This window comes from Eptesicus fuscus, chromosome 13 (assembly GCF_027574615.1).
Source record: "Eptesicus fuscus isolate TK198812 chromosome 13, DD_ASM_mEF_20220401, whole genome shotgun sequence".
NCBI classification, from domain to species: Eukaryota; Metazoa; Chordata; class Mammalia; order Chiroptera; family Vespertilionidae; genus Eptesicus; species Eptesicus fuscus.
The window spans coordinates 21,870,726-21,896,767 of NC_072485.1; the positions used below are offsets into that span (position 1 = coordinate 21,870,726).

A 26,042-nucleotide genomic window follows, 5' to 3' on the forward strand; every position below is an offset into this window, starting at 1 on the left:
GCTACTTGTCAACACTTGGTAGCTGTGTTCAAATGAATTCTGGGTTCTTAGGAATATTAGTATTTGTCCCCTCCCCTCCCCTCTTTCTCTTTCCTTCTTCCCCTGCCCCCCTCTTTCTCCCCCTTCCTTTTTCTAAACATATCCTTGAGTGAGGATTGAAAAGAAATACTAGTATTTTTTATTTTTAGATTCTAAAACTATTATATATTTTAATTTTTTAAAATAAAATGTCAAGTTTACACAAAAGAGAAAAGTGTAAAATAAACCCCTGATTACTCATCACCCATATTGAGCAATTAGTTGCCAAGAGTGTGTTACATTTATCTTTTTCCTTTTTGTGGCTGAACTATTTTGAAGTAAATCATGCTCTTTCATGTCTATAATCTTCATTGCACATTTCTAAAAAAAAAAAAAAATGCAGATATTTTCTCACATAATATTATAATCACACTTGATTAAAATTAGGTACAATTCTTTTTTTTATCATCTAACTAGAGGCCCTCGTGCACTGGTAGGGTCCCTAGCGGCTGCCAGCTGCCGGCCGGGGCCTCCCTCCCTTTCCCTAGCCGGCCCTGCCCCCTGGTCAAACTCCCAGAATTCCCGGTCGAGGGGACAATTTGCATACTCTGCTTTTATTATATAGGGTGCTCATTCATATTGTATTTCCCCACATGTCTAAAAAAAATCTTTGTAGATGATTTTTTTGAATTAGGATTCAGTCATATATATAGTTAACTTCTTAATTTAGAGCAGCTTCCCCCCACTTTTACTTTTCATGTCATTGCATATCTGCAGACTTTTTTTCCTTTAGAAGGTCCAGAATTCTGGATTGATTCTTTGTGGTTTATTTTATTTGTTCTTATATACTTGTGCTATCCAATACATGAAGGTGGCTTTTGAGCACTTGAAATACGGCTAGTCTAAATTGAGATGTGCTTTAAGTGTAAAATTCATACCAGATAGTACGAAATAAAGAATAAAAAACATCAATATATTTTTTCATTAATAACTTTTTATATTGACATGTTAAAAGGATAGAAAAAGGTTATTATTGATGACAAAATAGTTTTCCACTTCCATTGGGACTGTCCTGTTTTTTTTAAAACCTTTATAGAACTTGCAAGCCTTTTTTACATAAGAAAATATTTTTTATTTTTAGGAAGAAAATATTTTTAAATTACAATTTCAAATAGGAAATATTTCACTTCAAAAGCCAAGAGAAATTTCTTTGATGACATTCATATTCTATGACTACTAGTCTGCTCTGGCTTGCTAAAATTCTATGGACTGGGTGGCTTAGAAAATAGAAGTTTGTTTTTCACATTTCTGGTGGCTGGGAAGTCTAAAATCAAGGTGTTGGCTGATTTGATTCTTGGTGAGGGCTCTCTTTAACTGGCTTGCAGATGGCTGCCTTCTCATTGTGTCCTCACATGGCCTTTCCTCAGTGCTTGCAGAGAGAAGGAGGGACAGGGAGAGGAAGAGAATATAAATGAACTCCTAGGAAGAGAATATAAATGAAATAAATGAAACTTCTTATAAAGTCACTAATGTTATCAGATTAACCCCTCAGTCCCCCCCCCCCCCCCCCCCCCCCCCCCGACTTCATTTAACCTTAGTTACCTCCTCAAAGCCCTGATTTCCAATTACATCACATTAGGGGTTGGAGCTTCAACATACAATTTTTTCAGGGGAAGGGGGTGGGGCAGACAATTTAAATTTAGTCCTTGGTAATGAATGACAGCTTTAATTTTTAAATGGCATTCACAGTGCCAACACAAATGCTTTTACAGTAGGAATTAATGTTTTTTTTAATACCTCTAACATAATACTGTCCAGGACACATAATTCCTTGTTTTTTAAATACCAGGTCTTTAATTGTAGTTCTTGCTGTTTTATTCCTTCCAGTAAATCTTTAGTTACAGTTACTGGGAGAAATTTATATTCTCACTTGTAATATGTTACAGCTGAAAGTAGTACTAATGAGAGGTGAAACAGTAGCTTTGCCATTATAATTTTACTAGAGGCCCGGTGCACGAAATTCGTGCACGGAGAGGGGGTTGTCCCTCAGCCCAGCCTGTACCCTCTCCAATATGGGACCCCTTGAGGGATGTCCGACTGTCCGTTTAGGCCCGATCCCACGGGCAGTCGGATATCCCTCTCACAATCCAGGACTGCTGGCTTCCAACTGCTTGCCTGCCTGCCAGCCTGATTACCCCCTAAACCACTCTGCTGCCAGCCTGTTTGCCCCCAACTTCCCTCCTCTTCCGGCCTGGTCACCCCTAATTGCCCTCTCCTGCAGGGTTGATCACTTCCAACTGCCCTCCCTTGCAGGCTTGGTCCCTCTCAACTGCCCTCCCATGCAGGCCAGGTGCCTCCCAACTGCCCTCTCCTGCTGGCCATCTTGTGGTGGCCATCTTGTGTCCACATGGGGGCAGGATCTTTGACCACATGGGGGCAGCTATATTGTGTGTTGCGATGATGATCAATCTGCATATTACTTTTTTATTAGATAGGATAGAGGCCTGGTACAGGGGTGGGGGCCGGCTGGTTTGCCCTGAAGGGGTCCCGGATCAGGTGGGGTTTCCCTTGGGGTGTGGGGCAGCCTGAGCGAGGGGCCTGTGGTGGTTTGCAGGCCGGCCATGCCCCCTGGCGACCCAAGCGGAGGCCCTGGTATCTGGAATTTATTTTCCTTCTACAATTGAAACTTTGTAGCCTGGAGCAGAGCCAAGCCTGAGGCTCCCTCCGAGGCCGGCCGGCAGCCATTTGTGTTGGGGTTATAATTGAAACTTTGTTGCCTTAAGCGGGTGGGCCCAGCCAGGGTGTGCGAAAAGTTTTGCTTCCCCTGTTGCCTGCGGCAACCCTGGCCTGCTCTCTCAAGCTCCATTCTGCTGCCATTTGTTTGAATTTGTTTACCTTCTATAATTGAAACTTTGTAGCTTGAGTGGAGGCTTAGGCCTTGCTAGGGCAGGCAGAAAGCTTGGCTTCCTGTGTTACCTAGGAAACCTTGCTCTGTGGCTGTAGCCATCTTGGTTTGGGTTAATTTGCATGCTTGCTCTGATTGGATGGTGGGCGTTGCTTGTGGGCGTTGCTTGTGGGTGTGTCGGAGGTATGGTCAATTTGCATATTTGTCTATTATTAGAGAGGATTTATGCAGCTGATTGGACTTGGGGTAATATGTGTGCAATAACACTCAGTTGTCATAAGTAATAATAGCTATCAGTGTGTCAGCTATTCTTTTTTAGACATTTTACATTTTTTATTGAGAGCAAGGTGGGGAAATGATCTGTAGTAAAGAAAAAATATTGGAATAGCATACAATAACAAAACTATCTGAGAAGAGGAGCTTGTAGATTAGTAAATGCAATGCTAAGGTAGGTTGTTGCTAGTTTATCCTTAGGGATAAACAGTGTGACTGGTATTATGATAGAAATACATACAGTGTACATAATGGAGGAAGTAGTCACTCCTGTAAGATGGATAGCAGCAAAGAGGGCATGGAAGTGTATAAAGGACATTACAGACAAAAGAAGCAGGCTTAGCAAAGACAGAGCCATGAAATGGCTAGAAATTTAGGGAATCTACAAGCCATTCCCCATGGCTTAAGAGGAATAGGAGCTATAGCTAGTTATGTAGACTAAGGGCCAGATCTTGGAAGACTTCAAGTGTTATGCTAAGGATTTTGGGCTCAATTCTGTAGGCAATGAGGAATCACTGAAGATTTAAGCAGACGAATGAAATGATCAGATCTGTTTCCAAAAGATCACTTTAGTATTGATTTGGGATGATATATTGGATAAGTAGGAGAAAGGAGGCAGGTGATTTGCAGTAGTCCAGGGAAGAGGTGTCTAGTTAAGACAGTAAAAATTATGATAGAAAAAGGGGTGCAGTCAAAAGATGATAGGGAAGTAGACTCTTCAGGATTTTGGATTGATTGGATGTGATGGGTTTGCTGAGCACTGCCTTGGGCCTAGCTGTTATTTCTAACCATGAGTCCTCAGTGGCCCCAATGTGAATTTTTGTTGTTGTTGTTAATAGCCAAGCTTTAGCACAGGAGAAGGTAGGGATTAGCAGGGCAGTGGTTGCTGGTGGGTAACGATAGGATTTGCCAAGAGAATCTGAAGTGTTACACTATACATTCCAGGCTGGGTGAGGAGAAAAGTGAATGGGAAAAAGGAGCAATAATGCATGAAAAATGGAAGGGTTGAAGGATGAGTTCTCTCCATTAGGTTGGAGATTAGATAAAGGGCAAGTTAAGAAAGTAAGACATTTGGAAAGGATAGCATCTTTAGTCAGAGATTGTTTTTTTGTGTGTGTTTTTTTAAATTTAAGATTATAGAGGCTGAGAAATGATCAAGTCCAGGGTATGACTATAGAAGCACCTTGCTAAAGTGGGAATGTGAATGAGGGTTGTAGGAATTGAGGAAATTTGAGGTAGGTTGTTGCTAGTTTATCCTTAGGGATATTTAAATTTCCACGATGATGCAGCTTTGGAGAAGAAAGTAAGCCAGTTGAAAAGTCTTTAGTGAGTTAGGAGTAATTAAAAGGTAGGTGGATGACAATAAGAGGCTGTATACCCAAATGCTATTAACCTCAGAGGAAGAAGGATTTTACATATCAAAATGGAAAAATTATTACTAGTGTATGAGCATGATAGTGGAGCTGGGGTAGTGCTGGTTTCACCTTTGGGCTTTGGTAGATGTGGGAGAAGAGAGTCTCCTCTAGAAATGGCTGCGGAAGTGGATTCCTGGACGAAGCTTTTAGTTCACGTCAAGAGAGGGGAGAATTCTTTTTTTTTTTTTTTTTGAGAGTAAGGACGACGGAGGAAGGAAGAGAGAGAGAAAGAAGAGAGAACAGGGAGAGACATGGATTTGTTGTTCCACTTATTTATGCATTTATTAATTGGTTGTATGTGCCCTGACCGGGGATTGAACCCACAACCTTGGCGTATCTGGATGATGCGCTAACAAACTGCTCCACCTGACGGGAGCTGGGAGGGGAGAATTCTGTTGAGATTGTGAGGGAATTTATTCACTGTGGAATAAAGATTCCAGTATAAATACATGTTAGGATGAGTTAGTAGTGGAAGGAAGACTTGGACAAGGAAAATGGATGGAGGAAAAAACATAGACTAGAAGCTCTGGCATTTTTGAAGAGAAGCTTAGGATGACAAGGATAACAGCAATGTTTGGATTGATTTTAGTGAAGTTTATAGGCCTAGGAAAACAGGACCAAGTTGGTATTGTTTACTTGATTAGATTAGCAGACTGCAGTCTTTGCTTCCGTTTAAATGCCTTGCCCGTTACAAGATTCCTAATAAGGAGGTGATCATGCTACCAAAAAGCTCTAGTCTAATGTGAAAAGTGTTAAGTGCCATTGTAGAGTATAGACAGAAGTCTATGAAAGTATAGAAAAACTTAGTTCCAGCTAAAAGTCCTGGGCAAAACTTCTTGGAAAAACTAGCATTTTACTGGGTTTTAAAGAATAGGTAGGATTTTAATAAACAGATTGGGATAAAGGGGCATTCTATTTTGGAATGGCTTGAGCAAAGGTATGAATTCAGGAAAATACAGAGCTCATTTGTAGGAATTTCAGGGAATAAAAGTAACTGTAGCGTGTGATTACTTAGTTTAGTAGAAGAAGTGGACATTTAAGATAGGCATATTAGAAGTATAGAATTTGATACTGGCCTGCGTGGCTCAGTGGTTGAGCGTTGACCTATGAACCCGGTTCTATTCCCAGTCAGGGCACATGCCCGGGTTGTGGGCTCAATCCCCATTGTGGAGTGTGCAGGAGGAAGCCAATCAATGATTCCCTCTCATCATTGATGTTTCTATCTTTCTCCCTCTCCCTTCCTCTCTGAAATCAATAAAAATATATTTTTTAATAAAGTGTAGAATTTGATTTGTGGAAAGGTACAGGGTACGAAGACAGGCTTGTCTTTCTATCTTTATCTTCTGCTGTTCTGCTTGTCCAGCCCTGTTGAACTATTTGTGGTTTCTCTCTCTCTCTCTCTTTTTTTTTTTTTTTTTGGAACAAGGCCAGGAAAGACTTTATTTTTTTTTTAATTTAATAAATCTTTATTGTTCAGATTATTACAATTGTTTCTCCATTTCCCCCCATAGCTCCCCTCCACCCGGTTCCCACCCCACCCTCTGCCCTTACCTCCCCCCGCACTGTCCTCATCCATAGGTGTATGATTTTTGTCCAGTCTCTTCCCGTACCCCCCCATACCCTTTTCCCCCTGAGAATTATCAGTCCACTCCCTTTCTATGCCCCTGATTCTATTATATTCACCAGTTTATTCTGTTCCTCAGATTTTTAATTCTATTTGTGGTTTCTCAAGTAGCCTGTGCTCTATGATGATTCTGTAACTTTGCAGTGCCTTTTGTTTGTTTTGAAATTCCCTTGTTTGTCAGCCTTGCAATTTCCTCTTTCAAGACTCAGTTGAAATATCATCTCCTCTGTGAAATCCTCTCTGAACTTCCTAGGTAGAGTAGGTGCTTCCTTTTCTTTTCTCCCAGAGAGTGTGTATTTGTCCTATCTACGTATCTGTATCTGTATCTGTATCTGTATCTGTATCTGTATCTGTATCTGTATCTGTATCTGTATCTGTATCTCTCTATCTCTATCTCTATCTCTATCTCTATCTCTATCATCTCTATCTCTGTAGTCATAAGTCATTATTACATTGCATTAATTTATTGTCTGTCTCAGCCATATGCTTGTGAGCTTCATGAACACTGAGATTATATCATATTTATCTCCAGATCATAGTGCCTCATGTGTAATGGTTTTGCACATGATTATTCAGTGACTGACTGTTCACTGGATGAAAGAATGAATGAATTGGATAAAAAGAATTAGCCAGGAATATTTTCATGAGTATTGAGGAAGTCCTCCAGAGGGAGCGTGGATGGTAAGAATACTTACCCATGCAGGAATACAGTTTGCAGTTTATCCGTATTTGGAGATAAGATTGAGTGGGCAAAGTATGACTAGTTGGCAGTGGAAGTTTTGATAAATAATGGAGTTCTAATGAAAATTTCTGAAATTGGAAAGTCCCATTTTTCAAACATACTGTTGCTTTTTATTTTGCAGTGCTTCCACTTCTCATTCAGAGAATTCAGTGCATACAAAATCTGCTTCTGTTGTGTCATCGGATTCCATTTCAACTTCTGCAGACAACTTTTCTCCTGATTTGAGGGTATGTATGCTGTTTCTAAGTTCTGAAAAAGTATTCTCTGTTAGCTATTTGTGGCCAACACTTATCAATGTAACCTTTAACTGAGTAAGCAGGAGATATTCATAGAATATTCTCAAAGACCTCACTCAATCTTTATAAAATATCTCAGAACAGGCCAGCAAATTGGGAAGTCTTATTTAGTTGAAAAAGAAAATGTGTAATTCATCTCTATGTTTGGTAACTTTTAAGTTCTTAGCCAAAAGATAAGTAATGAATTTCATTGTGGTATAAAATATTTTCATGATTACTCCCATAATGATGGCCAGTAATGGATAACATTTATTGAGTACTTTCCATGTGCCAAGTATTGTTCTAAGTTCTGTATGAAATATCTCTTATGATATTTCTACCACTTCTGTGAGGTAGAGACTATTATCAATCTCTATTCTACACATGATAATAACTAAAATTAGTAACATGTCCAAGGTCTCACTTAAATACTGTGCTATATTTGCTACACATCTCATTATAGTTTTTAAGTATTTCTCTATTTATTATAGGCTTTGTTGCTTTGAACCTAACCACATTGGAAATATCCTGAAGCACTTTGTACATATTTGGATTCATCTCCTTTTCTATAACTGCTTGTCTATGAATAATGGACAAAATGAATTTCATTTTTAGTGCTAACCCTTAAACTTATCTCAGAATTTTTTTATTCTGGTTTAGTAACTATTTTCTCAGTGTTACACTTTCACAATGTTAACTAAAACATTATTTTCGTTAATGAAGTCATTTGCTCTTGAGCTCATATTGAGAATATCTTATTTTATGCCTGTTGTCCCTTCAGGTTTAACATTAGATGCAAAAATACCCTGAATTATTGATTCTCTTAGCACAACAGTATCAAGGGAGTCTGTTAAATCTATTCACCAGCTCTATGACTGAAGGAATTAGCTTCATTAGTGGCATATTCAGCATCTTTCACAACTTTATGGGGTCCTCAGAATGTTTTTTACTTGATGAATGAAGAGACAGTTGTTAAATGTTAAACTAAGGAGAAGATGGCTTTGATTAACAAAGGTTAACTGTACTTTCCATAGTCGAGTGCCTAAAGTGACAGAAAAAGAAAACTAATATGATAGCCTGCCTGTTACCTGTTTTATCATTTTTAAGGACATCTTTGATTGTTAGGTATATTGTTGCTTGAGTCAGTCTTTTTGTCAATTGTGGGAGAGAGATGAATGAATAACATTGTGTTAACTGTTAGTATCATTTAAAAAATGCAGCCTAAGCTGATCGATGATTCTCTGTCATCATTGATGTTTCTATTTCTCTCTCCCTCTCCCTTCCTCTCTGAAATCAATAAAGAAATAAATTTTTAAAAAATGCAGCCTGTTTCAAATATATGTTTAGAAGTGAGGTGGGGGGGGATGGATATGCTTCTAATAATTGAAAAAAACACACGTAGCCAGCTGTTGTGATAAACATTTATACATAACTCATCTTATTTAGCTTTCACAACAGTCCTGTGAAACAGACATTAACTCATTTATTTATTTATTTTAAAAAATATATTTTTATTGATTTCAGAGATGAAGGGAAAGGGAGAGAGAGATAAAAACATCAGTGATGAGAGAGAATCATTGATTGGCTGCCTCCTGCACGACCCAACTGGGGATCGAGCCTGAAAACTGGGCATGTGCCCTTGATCAGAATCGAACCGGGACCCTTCAGTCCACAGGCTGACGCTCTATCCTCTGAGCCAAACCAGCCAGGGCTATTACTTCATTTGACTGATAAGAGAAACCTGATATTCAGAAGAGGTGAATTAACTCATGTGCTTAAAGGCACACAGGTGTTGCCCTTATGTGGTCTCAGGTTGGTCATATTTCTATACAGCACATTACCCAGAGAGACTATCTTTCCATGATTGTCCTGTTTTTTGAAATGTGAAGTGAGACTTTTTATAATTAACAAGAGTATCTTTAATACATTTTTGAGGTAGACATAGCAATTTTAAAATGTATATATTTTATTGATTTTTTACAGAGAGGAAGGGAGAGGGATAGAGAGTTAGAAACATTGATGAGAGAGAAACATTGATCAGCTGCCTCCTGCACACCCCCTACTGGGGATGTGCCCGCAACCAAGGTACATGCCCTTGACCGGAATCAAACCTGGGACCCTTCAGTCCGCAGGCTGACGCTCTATCCACTGAGCCAAACTGGTTAGGGCGACATAGCAATTTTTAATGTTACCTAATAAATGGGAATTGCTTTTCTAAATAATCAGAAAACGAGGGTGTTTGTAATAAAACCTGATCTCCCTCCTCCCCAATTTTGTTAATGATATTTTGCTTTTAGTATGTATACCCTTGTTGGCCATAAAATGGTAGTACAGACAGTCCTCGGGTTACGTCGGACTCGATGTACATCGTTTCGTCGTTACGTTGCCATCTCCCATTTATTTATAAAAATAAAGTTCCATCATTTTGACGTATGTACATATGTGCTTTATATTTTTTATTATTTATTTTCCACAAGTAAATGTCAGGAATTGTTATTTTTCTTTTAAATTTCTTTTACTGTTTCACTTCATTACTGCTGTGTATGTGCTCCATGTGAGTAACGTAGGTGCTTAAGTAGGTGGGTTCCGACGTACGGTGAAAATCGAGTTAGGTCGCACTGTAGGAACGGATCTCCGACTTAACCTGAGGACTGACTGAATGTACATACATCGAAATGTTGGAACTTTTTTTTAATAAATAAATGGGAGATGGCAATGTAACCTTGAAATGACGTATGTCGAGTCCGACGTAACCTGAGGACTGTCTGTATGTGATTTATGTTTTTTATTATTTATTGTATTTACCAGAAGTAAAGGTCAGGAATTGTTATCTTTCTTTTAAAATTTTTTTACTGTTTCACTTCATTACTGCTGTGTATGTGCTCCATGTTGAGTGACGTAGGTGCTTATGTAGGTGGGTTCCGACTTACAGTGAAAATCGCGTTACATTGTGCTGTAGGAATGCATCTCCGACGTAACCCGAGGACCTACTGTATTTAGTTAATTATAGGTAGAACTAACCACAAACAGATATGTATTGCTTTTTGACTGACCACGGTTTAAGTTTAGGTATGAGGGGCTTGGTACAGTGGTTTTGTTGCAGATTTGGGGGAGAAAGTCAAAGATGATGACAAGTTTCAACCCTGGTGACAATTATACTTCACTTTTCTATCTGACTACACCTCCTTTGTGTACCTGGCTGTTCTCAGCTGCACAAGGTAACTCTAACGTGTCCTCATCTCTTGCTTTCCTCCTTGTTCTTTTTTCCTTATGCTCCTCCTTTCTCAGGGCTTCAGCTATTATCTCTTTACTAGAGGCCTGGTGCACGAAATTCGTGCACATGTGTGTGTGTGTGTGTGTGTGTGTGTGTGTGTCCCTCAGCCCAGCCTGCACCCTCTCCAATATGGGACCCCTCTCACAATCCAGGACTGCTGGCTCCCAACTGCTCGCCTGCATGCCTTCCTGATTGCCCCTAACCACTCCTGCCTGCCAGCCTGATCACCCCCTAACCACGCCCCTGTCAGCCTGATTGATGCCTAACTGCTCTCCTGCCAGCCTGTTTGCCTCTAACTGCCCTCCCCTGCAGGCCTCGCCACCCCTAACTGCCCTCCCCTGCAGGCCAGGTCCCCCCAACTGCTCTCCCCTGCAAGCCTAGATTCCCCCCAACTGCCCTTCCCTGCAGGCCCGGTCGCCCCCAACTTCCCTCCTCTGCCAGCCTGGTCACCCCTAACTGCCCTCACCTGGTTGAAAGGAAGCAAGTGAGTCATGGTGTTATTAGAATTAAGGAAAAAGTCATATTAAATAAATTGGTCTGATTGGTCAGAGCCAGGGTATCATTGCATATGGTCCTGATTTCCCCCAACTGCCCTCCCTTTCAGGTCTGGTCCCTCCCAACTGCCCTCCCCTGCTGGCCTGATCGCCCACAACTGCCCTCCCTTGTAGGCATGGTCCTTCCCAACTGCCCTCCCCTGCTGGCCATCTTGTGGTGGCCATCTTGTGTCCACATGGGACAGCCACCTTTGACCACATGGGGGCAGCTATCTTGTGTATTGGAGTGATGGTCAATTTGCATATTACTCTTTTATTAGATAGGATAGAGGTGTGGTGCACGGGTGGGGGCCAGCTGGTTTGCCCTGAAGGGTGTCCAGGATCAGGGTTGGGGGTTCCCTTGGTGTGTGGGGTGGCCTGGGCAAGGGGCCTGTGGTGGTTTGCAGGCCGGCCATGCCTCCCGGCGACCCAAGCGGAGGCCCTGGTATCTGGGATTTATTTATCTTCTATAATTGAAACTTTGTAGCCTTGAGTGGAGGCCTGGGCCTGCCAGGGTGTGCGGAAAGCTTGGCTTCCTCCATTGCCGGGGAAACCCAAGCCTCCTGCTCTCTCCTTGGCCCCAGCCATCTTGGTTGGGTTAATTTGCATACTCGCTCCTGATTGGCTGGTGAGCATGGCTTGTGAGTGTAGCGGAGTGATGGTTAATTTGCATATTACTCTTTTATTAGATAGGATGGATGATTCCCACATCTTTACCTTGTGTTGATCTTCTTCTCAGCCTCTGATCCATCATATCAGTTGCTTGCTACACAGTTGCACTAGGATGCTATCATGCCATGATCATAGTACAGTCATAAATCTTTTCAAGTTCAGCTGCTATTGTAAGGTATATGACACCTTGGAAATGTTGCTTAACTTCTATAAGGGTGTTATTGAATTAAAGGGATTCATTTGCTTGTGTGCATCAAAGCCCAATAAAATGTGAACAGGAATTGCAGTAAAGAAAGTAAAGGTTTATTTAAGGAAATGGTATCAAGCACTTAGATGCAGGTAAGCTAGTAGTCTAAAACCTGGCTCTCCCATGGCTTCAGGGGATTGGTTATATAGGGGGGAAAATCATTAATTATGCTGCCTGAGGGTGTTAGGGTTAGGGTTGTAGCCCTACTGATTGGTCAGAGCCAGGGTATCATTGCATATGGTCCTGATATAAGCCATGGGGTTGGTCTGTTGGTTTCGCAAGGTTGTGGTCAGTAGGGTCATTCTTCTTTCATGGATCTGGGGCTGAAATACAACTGAGGTCAAAATGTTATCTTTAGTTTGACTGAACTCTGATTCTATGGTCAACAGACCTGAGGCTTTGTTATTTAAGATAGTTTAAGGATGACTAGAACCTAATTGTCCTGCAGGCTTAATGATTATGAAAGTAGATGTGCAGCATTTGCAAACGTAGAAGGATCTGGTTGAAAGGAAGCAAGTGAGTCATGGTGTTATTAGAATTAAGGAAAAAGTCATATTAAATAAATGGAGTGCCTGTGCATTCACAATGGGCCATTACCCCACTTATAAATGGGAATAAGAATACTACTTCTTTTTCAGGGGTATTATGAGCTAAATGAATAACGATTTTCTGAAAACAGTGCATTAACTGGGCCAGTGCATGATGATAGATTCCTTGGTTTGAGGCAAAATGAAAGTAATTGAGGCAATATTTTATCTTTCTACCTATGTACTTTTATTCTGTTTTGGTTTGGGCAGATATTCTATTATGTGTCATCCTTTTTTGGGAAGGGCTGTTCTTTATCACAAGATTATCTCCTTATAACTTCTTTGTTTTTAAAAAAATCCTCCCTTTTTTATGAAATTACTAGAGGCTTGGTGCATGAAATTCGTGCCTGGGTAGGGTCCCTAGGCCTGGCCGGTGATCAGAGCCAATCTGTAGGGCAGCTGGCACTGCCCACTCACCTGCTCCATTATCCTGCCGCGGTCCCACTCTCATTGGGTCCGGCAGCGCGTCCACTGCCGCCAGCACCACGTCGCCGACGCCTGCCATGTTCCATGCCGTCCCTTGGTGGTCAGCGCACATCTAACTCCTGGTCAGTCGAACTCCTGCCTATGGGGACAATTTGCATATTAGCCTTTTATTATATAGGACTAGAGGCTCAGTGCACAAAATCTGTGCACGGGTAGGGTCCCTAGGCCTGGCTGGCGATCAGGGCTGATCTGTGGGATGACTGGCGGGGTGATCGGGTCCCCCGCTCACACCTGCCTTGGCTGGACTGGTGCTGCCCACTCGCCAGCCCCACCCCCCGCTGCCAATTGGGCCTGCGGGCTGGGGGCAACTCCTGCATTGAGCGTCTGCCCCCTGGTGGTCAGGGTGCATCATGGCGACTGGTCATTCCTTTGTTCAGTTGATTTGCATATTAGGATTTTATATAGATAGATGTTGCTAATAGGTGGTAGTTGTTACTGTGGTTATTTTCATGTTTTGAGTTATGAAAAAAAAGTCTGCAGCCCTATGCTATTTCCCCCTCATCCCCACAGTGTCTTCTGTTACTTTCATCTTGTATTAGTGTGGTGCATTTGATGAACCATTTTGATTACTAATTAAAATCTATAGTTTTACTCTTTGTGTTGTACATTCTGTGGGATTTGTAAAAGTATAATGACATGTTTACATTATTGCTGTATCACACAGAGTAGTTTCATTGCCTTAAAAATCATCTGTACTTCACCTATTTTTCCTTCTCTCCCTTTTCCTGGCAGCCAGTGAACTTTTTACTGCCTTCATAGTTTTGCCTTTTCCAACATGTCATCTAATTCTAATACATAGCCAGATTGCCTTCTTTCACTTAGAAACCTTTAAGGTTTCTCCATTTCTTTTTGTTACTTGATCATTTATTTTTTATCACTGAATAATATTTCTTTGTATGGATGTAACACATTTTGTTTATCCATACACCTACTGAAGGACTTTCAATTGCTTCCAAGTTTTAACATTAAAGAACAGCTTGCATATTAAGATTCAAATTTGAATGTTTTCTTTTTTAAAAATAAAAATAAAATATTTATTGTTGAAAGTATGACATATGTTCTCCCCCCCCCCCCCCCCCCGAATGTTTTCTTGATATTAGGTACATTCATTTCCTAGGGATGCTGTAACAGTGTACTTACCGCAAACTAGATGGCTTAAACAACAAATGTTCTCTCACAGTTCTGGAGCATGAGGGGGTTAGGGGGATTGTGGTTTGGGACTTGGAAGGGCAGGAAGATAATTCACAAGGAGATGGAAAAACAAATGTTTGCTAAAATTGTTTGCTGGACCATCTTTAACAATGGAACACAGAGAGGACTTTGAACAAATGGGCCTTGCTAGGTTCCTCTCTGTCCATCACACATATATAATAATAAAAGCATAATATGCTAATTAGACCCGACCTCCTTCCGAGATATAGGTCGCAGCTTGCCTCGGCCCTTGCAGCCCTGGCTTCATTGGAAGGTCATCTGGGCAGCTTCACCAGTAAGCTATAGTTCCACACTCCCCAGGGAACACTGGTAGGCTGTGGCGGGTGGGCAGGGCCTCCCTCTGGGAGTCCCGGGTGCCTGCTGGCGGCCAGAGGGAAGCCAGGGCTCCAGGTGCCAGAGGGAAGCTGGTGCCAGCAACCGGGGGAAGGAAGGCCTACTCTTGCACAAATTTTGTGCATCAGGCCTCTAGTTAGTTTATATTAAACCAGAGTTATCTGTTATGCTATGTTCCTTCCTGGAGCATGTCCTCTATGTAAATTCCTTTAGGCTGGGAAAGGGGGATAGTCAAAGGCTCTTTCTGAGTCTTTTGTTTCTTAATAACCAGTTTAAAATCAGTATCCTTAAAGGCGTATTTTGGAGTGGCAAACTGCTTCCCTTACCTCTTTCTTAACTGCTGGTGAAGTCCAACAATCCTTGGTTTTCTTGGCTTGTGGATCCCATCACTTCAGTCTCTGCCTTGATGGTTACATGGCAGCATTCTCCCTATATCTCTGTCTTCACAGAGCTGTCTTGTAATAAAGACAACAGTCATGTTGGATTAGGGGGCCCACCCTACTCCACTATATCCTTATCTTAACTAATTACTATGACTATCTGCAGTAACGCCATTTCTCTCATTGTCATAATTAGCTAGCTAATATTAATAGTAGGAAGAAAGCAAAGGCGAGGCCAGACATCATTATAAGCATGGTCATCTGGGCAGCTTCACCAGTAAGCTATAGTTCCACACTCCCCAGGGAACACTGGTCTATTTCCTACAGATCACTGGGGAAAGGGATCAAACAAAGAGAGAAATGGGCACATGCGCAGTGAAGTCAGGGTGACTAGAGAAGGTGCTTGTCTGTCAGTCTTACCTGGGAAAAAGGTAATTGCCTAGGCCCTTGGGGGTGAAGCTACTGCAAGCAAGTGAAATCTTGGAAGGTTAAATCTCTGGGCAAAGAATTCTCTCTCTCTTGCCTCTTTGCTCCTGCTCCCATGCACTCTCTTGCTCTGTGACCTGTACTCTCCCGTGCGCTAGCCCTTCATGTGAACTTAAGCAGCGGTGTAGCCATGCAGACCCCAGATGCAATGGATTGCTGCTGGGAACACAAGCTAAGCTAGCCAGATGCTGGCCTAGACTGTGCTTTAATACGGTGTGGAAACTCTGGGCAGTGGCTTTAATCCTAGCCTTGCTGAAAATAAGATGGACTTCTTCCATGGTGAGACTGGGGAAATGCAACATTGGAAACCCAGGGGTTTAATTCCACAGAAATAAATATCAGTCATTCTCCAGTGCGAGTCTCAGGAAATCATTTTCCTTGCAGCATTGCAAGAATTCCACTTCCATTGGCAATAGCTGGGGACACTGAGGGCAACCCACCTTTCCAGATAAGGTCACATTCTGAGGTACTGTCAATTAGGACTTCAACCTAACTTTATCTGTGGGAGGGCACAATTCAACCTGTAGCATGAAGTGATGCTTTTCAGACTGTACCTCTTTAGATACCCTTTGTTGTTGTTGAATCATTGATGGTGATGTAATGGTATCCACTGCTTGCTAATTGTGGTTTCAGCTCAAAACCAAATTGTTCTTGGCAGTGTTAAGAAAAGAAAGAGCTTCCTTATGCTTGAATTTGGATGTGCTTTCAAATATATAACCAATAAGATCCATCCCAGATGCCAGTCTTTGACTCTACCCTGTTCAGATTTTATTTGTATGATTCATTTGCTTACTTTGTGGTTTGTCAGTTGTGGAAGAAAAAGGGGTTCTATGGAAAGTAACCTCATATGGTGATCTGATTATAAATTCCTAACTGGGCTGGTCATGGTGGGGAGTGATGCCCCAGGAATATAACTTTAGTTAAAGGCTTATCTTTACCTTAAGCCCTGTTCATTGTTTCTGTGCATCCAAATAACATACCTTTTAAATGCCCCCTTTCAGATTCCTCCTTCTGAAGCATGAGTCTCGTGCCTTGCTTTCTCCTACCTTCATGTAATCTTCCTTCCCTTCCTTTAATTTCAAGTGTAGAAAAGTAACTGCAAAACTATTTTTCTCTGGAGCCTTTGAGATCTTGCTCCCCGGCATAACTTCAGTTTGGCTCAAATAAACGCATAAAGATTCTTTACAGGTTTGGAAGTTTCTTACGTTGACACAGTCGAGTTGTATAAAAAAATAGACTAAAGTAAAATTGATGTAAACAATTTTCTTTAATAGAATTATTCAATGAAGAATAAGTTCATTATTTTTTCCTCTACTGTTTTAGTACATAAAGAAACTGTGGCGGATAATTTGTAACTTCCACAGACTCATTTTTCCCTTTCAGATGATTTTAATTTAGTGTTTTGCAGATTTCAAAAAATTTCTTTCCTGTTTATCTGTCATCTGACATTCCATGTGAAAACTGATCCATGAACTTTTTCCACTTGCAGATCATCATTACAGATAAGGTTTTTTCCCCACTTGCAGATCATCATTACAGATAAGGTTTCTGAAATTTCTTTATAATAATTTCCTGATCAGAGAGAGAAGGAGAGATGGGAGGTAGGTTAAAGTCACATGGAAATTTACAGAGCTTGATAAAGAGGGCATGAAAGACAATGGGGAAAAACATGGTTGGGGAGAGAGCAAAACTGAATTGATTTTAGGAATATAAAAAGAATTATAAATTTCTATCTGTGTGTTTTTTTCACCAGTAAGATTTTAATGTGATTTATAGACTTCTTGATAATAAGAAAAGGATTAAGGATTGTATTCAAAGAGCAGACCTTATATAATCTTATCTGTTGATATAACCAGAACTCGGGAAGCAGCTGGTTCTAATGGGAAACAGGTCGGATAGTCAATTAATAACATTATTTTGACCCAGCAAGAGAAAAGTGTTTTATGTGTTCCAGGGGATTTCTCCAGGAGGGGATTTCTCTCCTCCTCAGAGAGCGGGGAGAGTTATATAACTTTTTCCCCGCTAAAGGTATTTCCATGTGAATGCAGAAAAACCTGATGAATCAAATCAGTCTGGCTTTGCTGCTTTAATTCCACCTTGTAGAAAGGTAGGCTCCTGGTATTTCTGAGTTGTCCTCTTGTTTTGATCTTACCTCCTTTATTTGTTATATTTGCATTTCTTCTTCCATTACGAACATATCTTAAATGTAGTTCTTCTCAAGTAAAAATTAATTAATTGGTTGTATTTGTTTATTATGCCTCTGGTCAAATTTAACTACTTTTTCCAACAAGTATAAAATATTTCTCTTTGTTTCTACTACCACTTTATTTCTACTAATCCAGGATTTTGCTATTTCTCTCCTAGGTTATTATCATTTTGTCTTTACTATATCCAGTTTTGTGTACCTCCTTGACCATGTTATTAATCTTATCAGAGGTCTGCAGTGATTTTCCTTTACATGACTGGTCAAGTTTAAAATTTTTAATCTCCTTTCCAATATTATAAAACTTTCCAAATACACTACTGAGTTGTATGAGTTCTTTATGTATTCTGGATATTAATGTCTTACTAGATATATGCTTTACAAATATTTTCTCCAAATCAGTAGTTTGCCTTTTCATTTTGTTGATGGTTTCCTTTCCCCTACACAAGCTTTTTATATAGTCCCACTTGTTTATTTTTCCTTTTGTTTCCTTTCCTTTTGGTGGGAAAACAAAAAAAATCATTGCCAAGACTGATGCCAGGGAGGTTACCCTCCATGGTTTATTCTAATTTTATGGTTTCAGGTCTTATTTCCAAGTCTTTAATCCATTTTGAGTTGATATTTGTGTATGGTGCAACATAGGGATCCAATTTCACTCTTGCATTTGGCTGTTCAGTTTTCCCAGCACTATTGAAAAGACTATTCTTTTCTCCTGGTATATTCTTGGCAACTTGTTGTAAATTAATTGATCATATATGCATAGGTTTATTTCTGTGCTCTTTATTTTGTTCCATTATTGTGTGTGTCTGTTTGTATGATAATACCATGCGGGTTTGATAGCTATAACTTTGTAATATAGTTTGAAACCAGGGAGTATGATGCCTCCAGTTTTGTTCTTTCTCAAGATTACTTTGGCTATTTGGAATTCTCTGTGGTCCCATATAAATTTTAAGATTGTTTTTTTCTATTTCTGTGGAGATTGCATTGAACATTTTATGTTTTTAGTTCCACAGTTTACCTCATTTTATATTGTTCATGAAGAAATTATACTGGCTATAATTATTTTTAATACTCTTTCCTTTAATGTTCATAACACAGTCAGTTGGTTAACACAGCATCCTATTACAGAATTAGACTTTTCTGAATCTGACTATATATTTACCAGTGAGTTGTGCATTTTCATTTTACTATTAGCATCTTTTTGTTTCAACTTGAAGAATTCCTTTCAGCATTTTTTGTAAGGCAGATGTAATGGTGATGAACTCTCTCAGCTTTTGTTTGTTTGGGAAAGTATTTCATTTCTGAAGGATTCCTTTGCCAGATAGAGTATTCTTGGATGGCATTTTTTCCTTTCAGCATATCAATTCATTCTCTCCCAGGTGGTAAGGTTCCTACTGAGAAATCTGTCTATAGCCTAGAACAGCGGTCACCAACCTTTCAGACCTCATGGACCACCAGTGGTCCCCAGACCACCGGTTGGCAACCGCTGGCCTAGATAGCCTAATGAGGGTTTATAGGTTAGAGTTTTTCTTTTATTACTTTTAGTATTCCCTCTTTATCTGTGATTTTTGACAGTTTTATTATAATGTGTCTTAGAGAGGATTGTTTTGAATTGAAATAATGAGATGATCTATGAACTTGAAGCACTTGGATTCCAATTCTCTCCCCCAGGTCTGTAAGTTCTAATAAATTTTATGCCCCCTTTCCCTTTCTTCACATTCTGGAACTCTGGTGATTCTGATATTGGTGCTCTTGATGGTGTCTTATAAATTATAGGTTTGCTTCACTCTTCATTCTTTTTTTCTTTGTTCTCCTCTGACTGGGTTACTTCAAAGTTCCTATCCTTTAATTCACTGATTCTATCTTTTGCCTGTTCTATACTGCTGTTGGTACTCTGTTTTGTGTTCATTTCATTCATTGAGTTCTTCAGCTCCAGAATTTCTGTTTGGTTGTTTTTATGATTTCTATCTCCGTTTATTTCTCATTTTGTTCATTTATTGTTTTCTTGATTTTATTGAATTGTCTTTTTTTTTGTCAGCTTATATTCTGGGGCTTTCTCTCACCTTATATGATTGAATACACCTGTTGCACAATTCCTGCTTCCTCTTGGGGATTCTTACGCAGTTGATCTTACAGTAAACCAGGCTAACTGCTGGGAATTTCTCTCATCGTCACCAAGGCAGTACAACTCATAATTATGGTTTCTCCCTTGCCCACAAACCCCAGCTTTTCTTCATGCACTCTCTATCTACCTGAGCTTGCTCTTGCTGTAGCCTTCTGGAACATGTATAAAAGGAGCTGGCTGCAGAGTAAGGAGGGTATAGGTTTGGCACTTGGGGATTTGGGCGTTCCTGTGGGTCAGGTGAAGGGATCCTTGGGTGAGGTTTGTTCCGACAGCTTATGGATGGGCTTTTTTGCTGGAGTCTAGAACACAGAGAACTGCATCTCTTTAATGCCTTCTGATATTCTTATCTGCCACTTTTCTGAACCCCTTCCTTCTCCAAGTAATGGAGCTCTTGCTTTAATACTCTGAATGCTGTGGGCAAGAGATGGGTTTCTTTGGCAGCCGCACAACTGGGGAAGTTGGGTACTTACTCCTCTCCCTTTCCCCCACAGGGAGGGATCCCCAACTTCCTCTTACGCTGTGCTGCCTCCTGGGCAAGGGTGATGCTGACAAAGTTCCTCTAATACACTTGGATGCATCAAACTTGTATATATTTTTTGCCCCAGTGGAGTGCTGGAACTTATGTAGAAACTTGGATTTCTATTAATTAAGGCTTTCTTATCTGTATGTGCTCACGTCAGTATTTTCCAGATTATTATGCTGCAATCAAGAGGGTTGGAGTCAATTCACAGGCTCCTGCTGATTCCACAGCCCTTACCTGGGTTTGTCTGCCTATTACCTGATGCACTAGTGGGAGAGACACCTTGGCATATGGTGCTGGATTTCAAGGCTCCCACGAGGCCGTTTTATTTATGGAGAGATGCCAAATTTTAGAAGTTAAAAGGCAAAAAAATGAGGGACATCTTATGCTGCCATAATGCTGAAATCACTCTTCTTACTGCTTTTTTTAGAATAAGGTGCTCTTTATTCTGTAGCTAAATCTAGAAGTCAGTAGTTCAAGAATTGGCGAGGTTGTGGTTCTCTTTATGTCATGCTGTCTCAAATATTAACTCTGTGTATGTTATTTTGTATAATATATCTAAAATTTTATTTATGGAATTATGGAGATATTGTGTTTATTGCTATTAGATTGTAAGGTGTCATTAATCCCTATTTGTTTTAGAGCAGAGAAACAAAGCACCGTATGAATAGAATATTGTGAGATGAGAAGGTAAAAACTTCAATTAATGTGTCTGTTACATACTTCTTACATTTTAATATAGCACCTTGCAAATCCCTTTATGTTTCAACTGTTTCATTTCATACAAACCTCTGTAAGGTAGATATTATTATTTTGATATAAATATGAAAGTAAGACTCAGAGATGTTAGTATGTTGGCAGTAATTTTTTTTTTTTTTTTGCTGTAGGGTCATTAGGATATAACAACTTAAGCCTTTGCTATACACCACAAATTTCTTATATAGAAGTCTTAATTTCGATTTCCCCCTTTCAGCTTAATTGCCCTCAGGCAATTTTCCCCCCAAAAGCAGAACATGTGGATTATATTTTTGGTGACATGGCATATCTGAGAATGACTTCCTGTTACCGTCAATCATATTAGAAAGGTCATAGCATTTTTCTTCAAAGATCTGATAACATTTTGTTTTCTAGAATATGTTGATAAATCTGAAGCCAGCCTGATCTTGCTGTTATATATTACTTCTCTCTCTCTCTCTCTCTCTCTCTCTCTCTCTCTCTCTCTCTCTCTCTCTCTCTCTCTTTCTTTCTCTGCCTATGTACTCAAAGTTTGTCTTGTAATTCTTATAGTTCAAAAGAATTTGCTAAAATGCACCTAGGTATATCTCTGTTCATTTTTTTAAGTAGTGGAATCTGGTAAACTATTTTGATCAACAAGCTTAGAAAGTCATTATTTATTTAAAAAACATGTTCTTCCATTATGTATTGGATTATTGTTCCTATTCTGTTTTGACTTTTTTCTTTAGGAAATACAATTCTTTCATTGGTTCTTTATCATCTTCCCTCATGATTTTTACCTCTGTTCTTTTTCTATAAATTCGTAGAGCAATTTTTATGGTTGCCCTCAACATAAATGCTGTTTTCTGAATAATCAATTTAGTTCTTAATTCTAACACAGATTTTATTTCTGCTATTAAATTTTTAATTTTTTTTGCAGTCATTCTTTATCTGACCCATTTCTCTTAGTCTCAGTGCGTCTATCCTTATGGCGTTTGTTCCTGTTCCTTAGGGAATATGGCTAATTTCCTTTTGAGTATACCAGCTAATTTATAAATGTGTCTTGTAATGCATATAGGGAATTATTTTCAGAAGACTGCTCTTTTGTTGAGCATCAGGCTGATACTTCCTTTTCCTTGTCAAATAATCTTTTTTTCTAGGCCCCATTTTTTCTCTTATGTTTGATGAAAGATAGCCATGTTCAAAACCAGTGATGACCAACAAATGTAGGGTATGGGTTGCCCTTGCTCTGTTCACTTGTTTGAGTTCTTTTTATATCTTTGGCTCTAACATGAGTTGTCTATACATAACCTCTGGTGTATACCTATTGTTAAAAGTCTGTCATCTAGTGTTGCTTTTCTGGACAAAGATGGGATCTTGTCTTGCCTTCTCTTCGTTGCCCTTATTCTCTGACATTTTGGTCAGAAAGCATACGGGTATAGGAGAGGCTGTGGTTCTCAGTATACACTGAGTTTCCTGTCTCTTTTCTCACATTATAAAGCTTTACTTCTTACACCTCTTAGGTTACCATGTGCCTCTTCCAGAACTACCTTCCTCTCCACTCCTGTATATAATACACATACATTCTTGGACATGCAAATTCCTTCTGAAAGTAGAAGTACAGAAAAAGAGGAAGGTGGTCATGGGGAATAACACTGTGGCAGCTACAAGAAAATGTACCTCTGAAATATAGGAACTACTGCCCAGCTTTGTAAGGGATATAATCTTTGTATTTCCAAATCATGTGGTAGATGATGGGCAGAAGATAAAGACTTTCACATGTGTATCATTGTTTGATTTTTTTTTTAAATACTGTGTTATTTGTATCCTTTTTATCTAATTGTGTTGTTTTCATAATCAGTAGAAATCCTTAACAGAGTTTGGTAATCAGTTTAGCCTCAATTTTTATTATTTGTAGTAGGAAATGTTTATTGAGTATATATTATGTCAACACTGATATAAATGCCTTAAGTATATTAACTAATTAATTTTTATAAAATCCTTTTGTGGGGTACTATAATTATTATCATTTTATAGATGGGGAAATGAGGCAATAAAGAAGTTGGACACCCAGACTGAGAGTACCTAGCTAGCATGTAGAACAGTCAGGATATGAGTCCAGGTAATCTACATACTTGCAAATTGCATTTTTATCCTGTTTTTCTGTATCCTCACAGACTCAGTCTGCTTCCTTTCTTCCTGCCTCTCTCCTTCCTTCCCTGCTTCTGTCTCTTCCTTTCTTCTTTCCTTTCTTCTATGACTATGTTACATATTAGGAACTGGCAACTAGATGTCATTAAAACATATGATCTTTTTGAGTTTTAGAATTTGGAATATAAAAGGTACATATGTGTAAATATGTATTTTTATTCTTTAGGTATTGCAGTAAGGTTACTTTATGAAATAAAACATTAAACTTTCAGAAGTATGAATTTGTTCAGATTGCAGATTTATTGAACAGAATTAATTTGTTCTTTGTAGTTCTTAGCTTATTGGTCTTAGTTGAGCACTGAGCTATGGTAGTGATGTCTACTCCTCCCTAAGCACCTGAATTAAACTTAAGGAATAACTTTTTTGTTATTGAATGATTTTTAGAGATAGAGGAATCAGGGGAGGGGGAAAAGAAAGAGAGAGAAGGAGAGAGAGGAAGAGAGAGAGAGAGAGAGAAGAGAGAGAGAGAGAGAGAAAGATTTGTTGTTCCACATATGCATTCACTGGTTGATTTCTGTATGTGCCCTGACTGGGGATTGAACCTGCAGCCTTGGGGTATCAGGACGACCCTTTAACCCAGTGGTCGGCAAGCTCATTAGTCAACAGAATGGCAAACCGCGGCTCTTGAGCCGCAGTTTGCCGACCACTGCTCTAACCAAGTAAGCTACCTGGCCAAGGCAAACTAAGGAATAATTTGATTATCAGGAAGATTAGATTATGCCCAATCCAAGCACCACTACACATATGGCTGTTGAGCACTTGAAATGTGGCTAGTCTGGATTGAGATGTGTCATATATATAAAATACACTCTGGATTTTGAAGGCTTGTTATAAACAAAAAAAATATAAAATGTCTCATTAATATTTTTAAAATATTTATTGCATGCTGAGATGACAGTAGTTTCGATTTATTGGATTAAATGAAATATGTTAAAATCACTTTTGCCTGTTTTTCTTTTTCTTTTTTTAATATATTTTTATTGATTTCAGAGAGGAAGTGAGAGGGAGAGAGAAATAGAAACATCAGTGATGAGAGAGAATCATTGATTGGCTGGCTACTACATGCCCCCTACTGGGGATCGAGCCCGAAACCTGGGCATGTGTCCTTGACCAAAATTGAACCTGGGACCCTTCAGTCTGCAGTCCGATGCTCTATCCACTGAGCCAAACTGGCTAGTACTGTTTTTATTTTTCTTAATGTGGCTTCTAGACAATTACAAAGAACATATGTAGCTCATGTTACATTTCTAATGAGTATTTAAAAGTGTATAAGATAGGGTACCTCTTCTCTAGGAGTCTGGTGGGGAAGAAGACAGGCACTTAAAGTGGGTGGTAAGTGCCAGATTGGAGCTCATGCACAGGAGGGATCTAACCCAGTTTTGAGGGTCTGCAGAAGGTGTCCTTTAGGGCAGTTAGCACATTGTGTTTTCTTTCTTTTTAACCTACTATCAAGGACTCTTAAGTCTACTTTTTGGATTGAAGTAAATGAAAGTCAAAAGCTTTAAAAAATGTTTGAGAATCATTTATTTTAGTAGTATTGGTTCTCACTCTAATGAAACAAACCAAGGTTGAAGTAGAAGGCGTGGGTCTGCTTACAGAGACCACTGCTCGGCCCTCCCCCAGAACTGGCTTAGACAACGAAATGGATGGTGGTGCTACTTGCTAAGTATGGAACGCAGGTCAATTTGAGATCTGTTGAGTTCAAGGTATCTGTGGGACATCTATATGGGGAGGAACATTAGTCAGTTAGATCTGTAGGAACAGAGTCCCAGAAAAATCTCTGCTGACAATGTAGATTGATGTTAGATGAAGTCATAGAGTATGAGATCATCAGGAAGTGAGTAAAGTGAAAAATGGACAAACCTCTGAGGAACAAGAAAGGTTAAGAAAAGGGAATATAAAGGTCATTGAGAAAGAATGGCCAGGGAGGTGTGCAGATAGTGTCAAAAGTAGCTAAGAAATAAAAACGAAGATGGAAATGTCCATTGTCTTTAATAATGAGGAGGTTATTGGGAAGAAAGTGGGTTCCCTCCTGGGAAGGGTTGGGTTATGTGGCAAAACCAGATTGCAGAAGGTTGAGGAATTAACGGGAGATAAAGAATTGTTGACAATGAAGTTTATTGTTTGGGGGAGTGAAAGGGGTGGAGTGGAGAGGCTTGTGGTAGCTAGTGGATGTGTTTAATGTGTGTGTGTGTGTGTGTGTGTGTGTGTGTGTGTGTGTGTGTGTGTCTTCCTTCTCTTAGTTTAAATCCACTAGAAAACTGGACTTACATTCTTGGAATCCAGTGCAGCATCTTTCATAAGGGAGCTACTTAGTAAAACATTATTGATCATGATTTTGATTAACTTAATATCTCTTTTTTCAACAAGATTCTTTATCAACATCATTTCTAAATTCTCTAAATGTTAAATCTACATAAAAGCTTGATTTTGTCTGAGTTTGAATGCATTAAGGCTTTTAGACATGGCTTACTGGAAAGAAATTGGGCTTTGTAGTCCACTAAAAACTATAATTGAAATCTATATTTTGACACTTTTTAGCTATGTGATCTTGAACTAATTGTCACTTCTGGCCTTTTTTTCCTCATCTAGGATTGAGGATAATAACACCTAGCCTTATAGGGCTGTGCAGGATTCAATGAGGAAATGTGTAAAGCGTTTTGTATATAATACCTTATACAAAGTAGTCACTCGGTAAATGCTCTGTAGAAAATCGCAGCTTTATGTGTTACACATGCCAACACTACAGTTTTTTGTAATTTTATTTAAAGTAGTATGTGTAATATAATGTTATTACTTTATATTAG

General features: G+C 39.5%; 1 protein-coding gene across 5 annotated transcripts in view; it reads left to right on the forward strand.

The window, feature by feature from the left end:
* Window positions 1-26,042, forward strand: part of MTMR2 (myotubularin related protein 2) — a 100,729-nt gene that overhangs the window by 37,572 nt on the left and 37,115 nt on the right. For 4 of the 5 annotated variants that reach the window (XM_054725070.1, XM_054725072.1, XM_008149190.3 and 1 more), the window contains one exon: window positions 7,099-7,204. In XM_054725070.1, the coding sequence (XP_054581045.1) occupies window positions 7,099-7,204 (106 nt within the window). Of the gene's footprint in view, window positions 1-7,098; window positions 7,205-23,061; window positions 23,147-26,042 lie in introns of all 5 variants that reach the window. The other variant, XM_054725074.1, reaches the window with a different exon arrangement.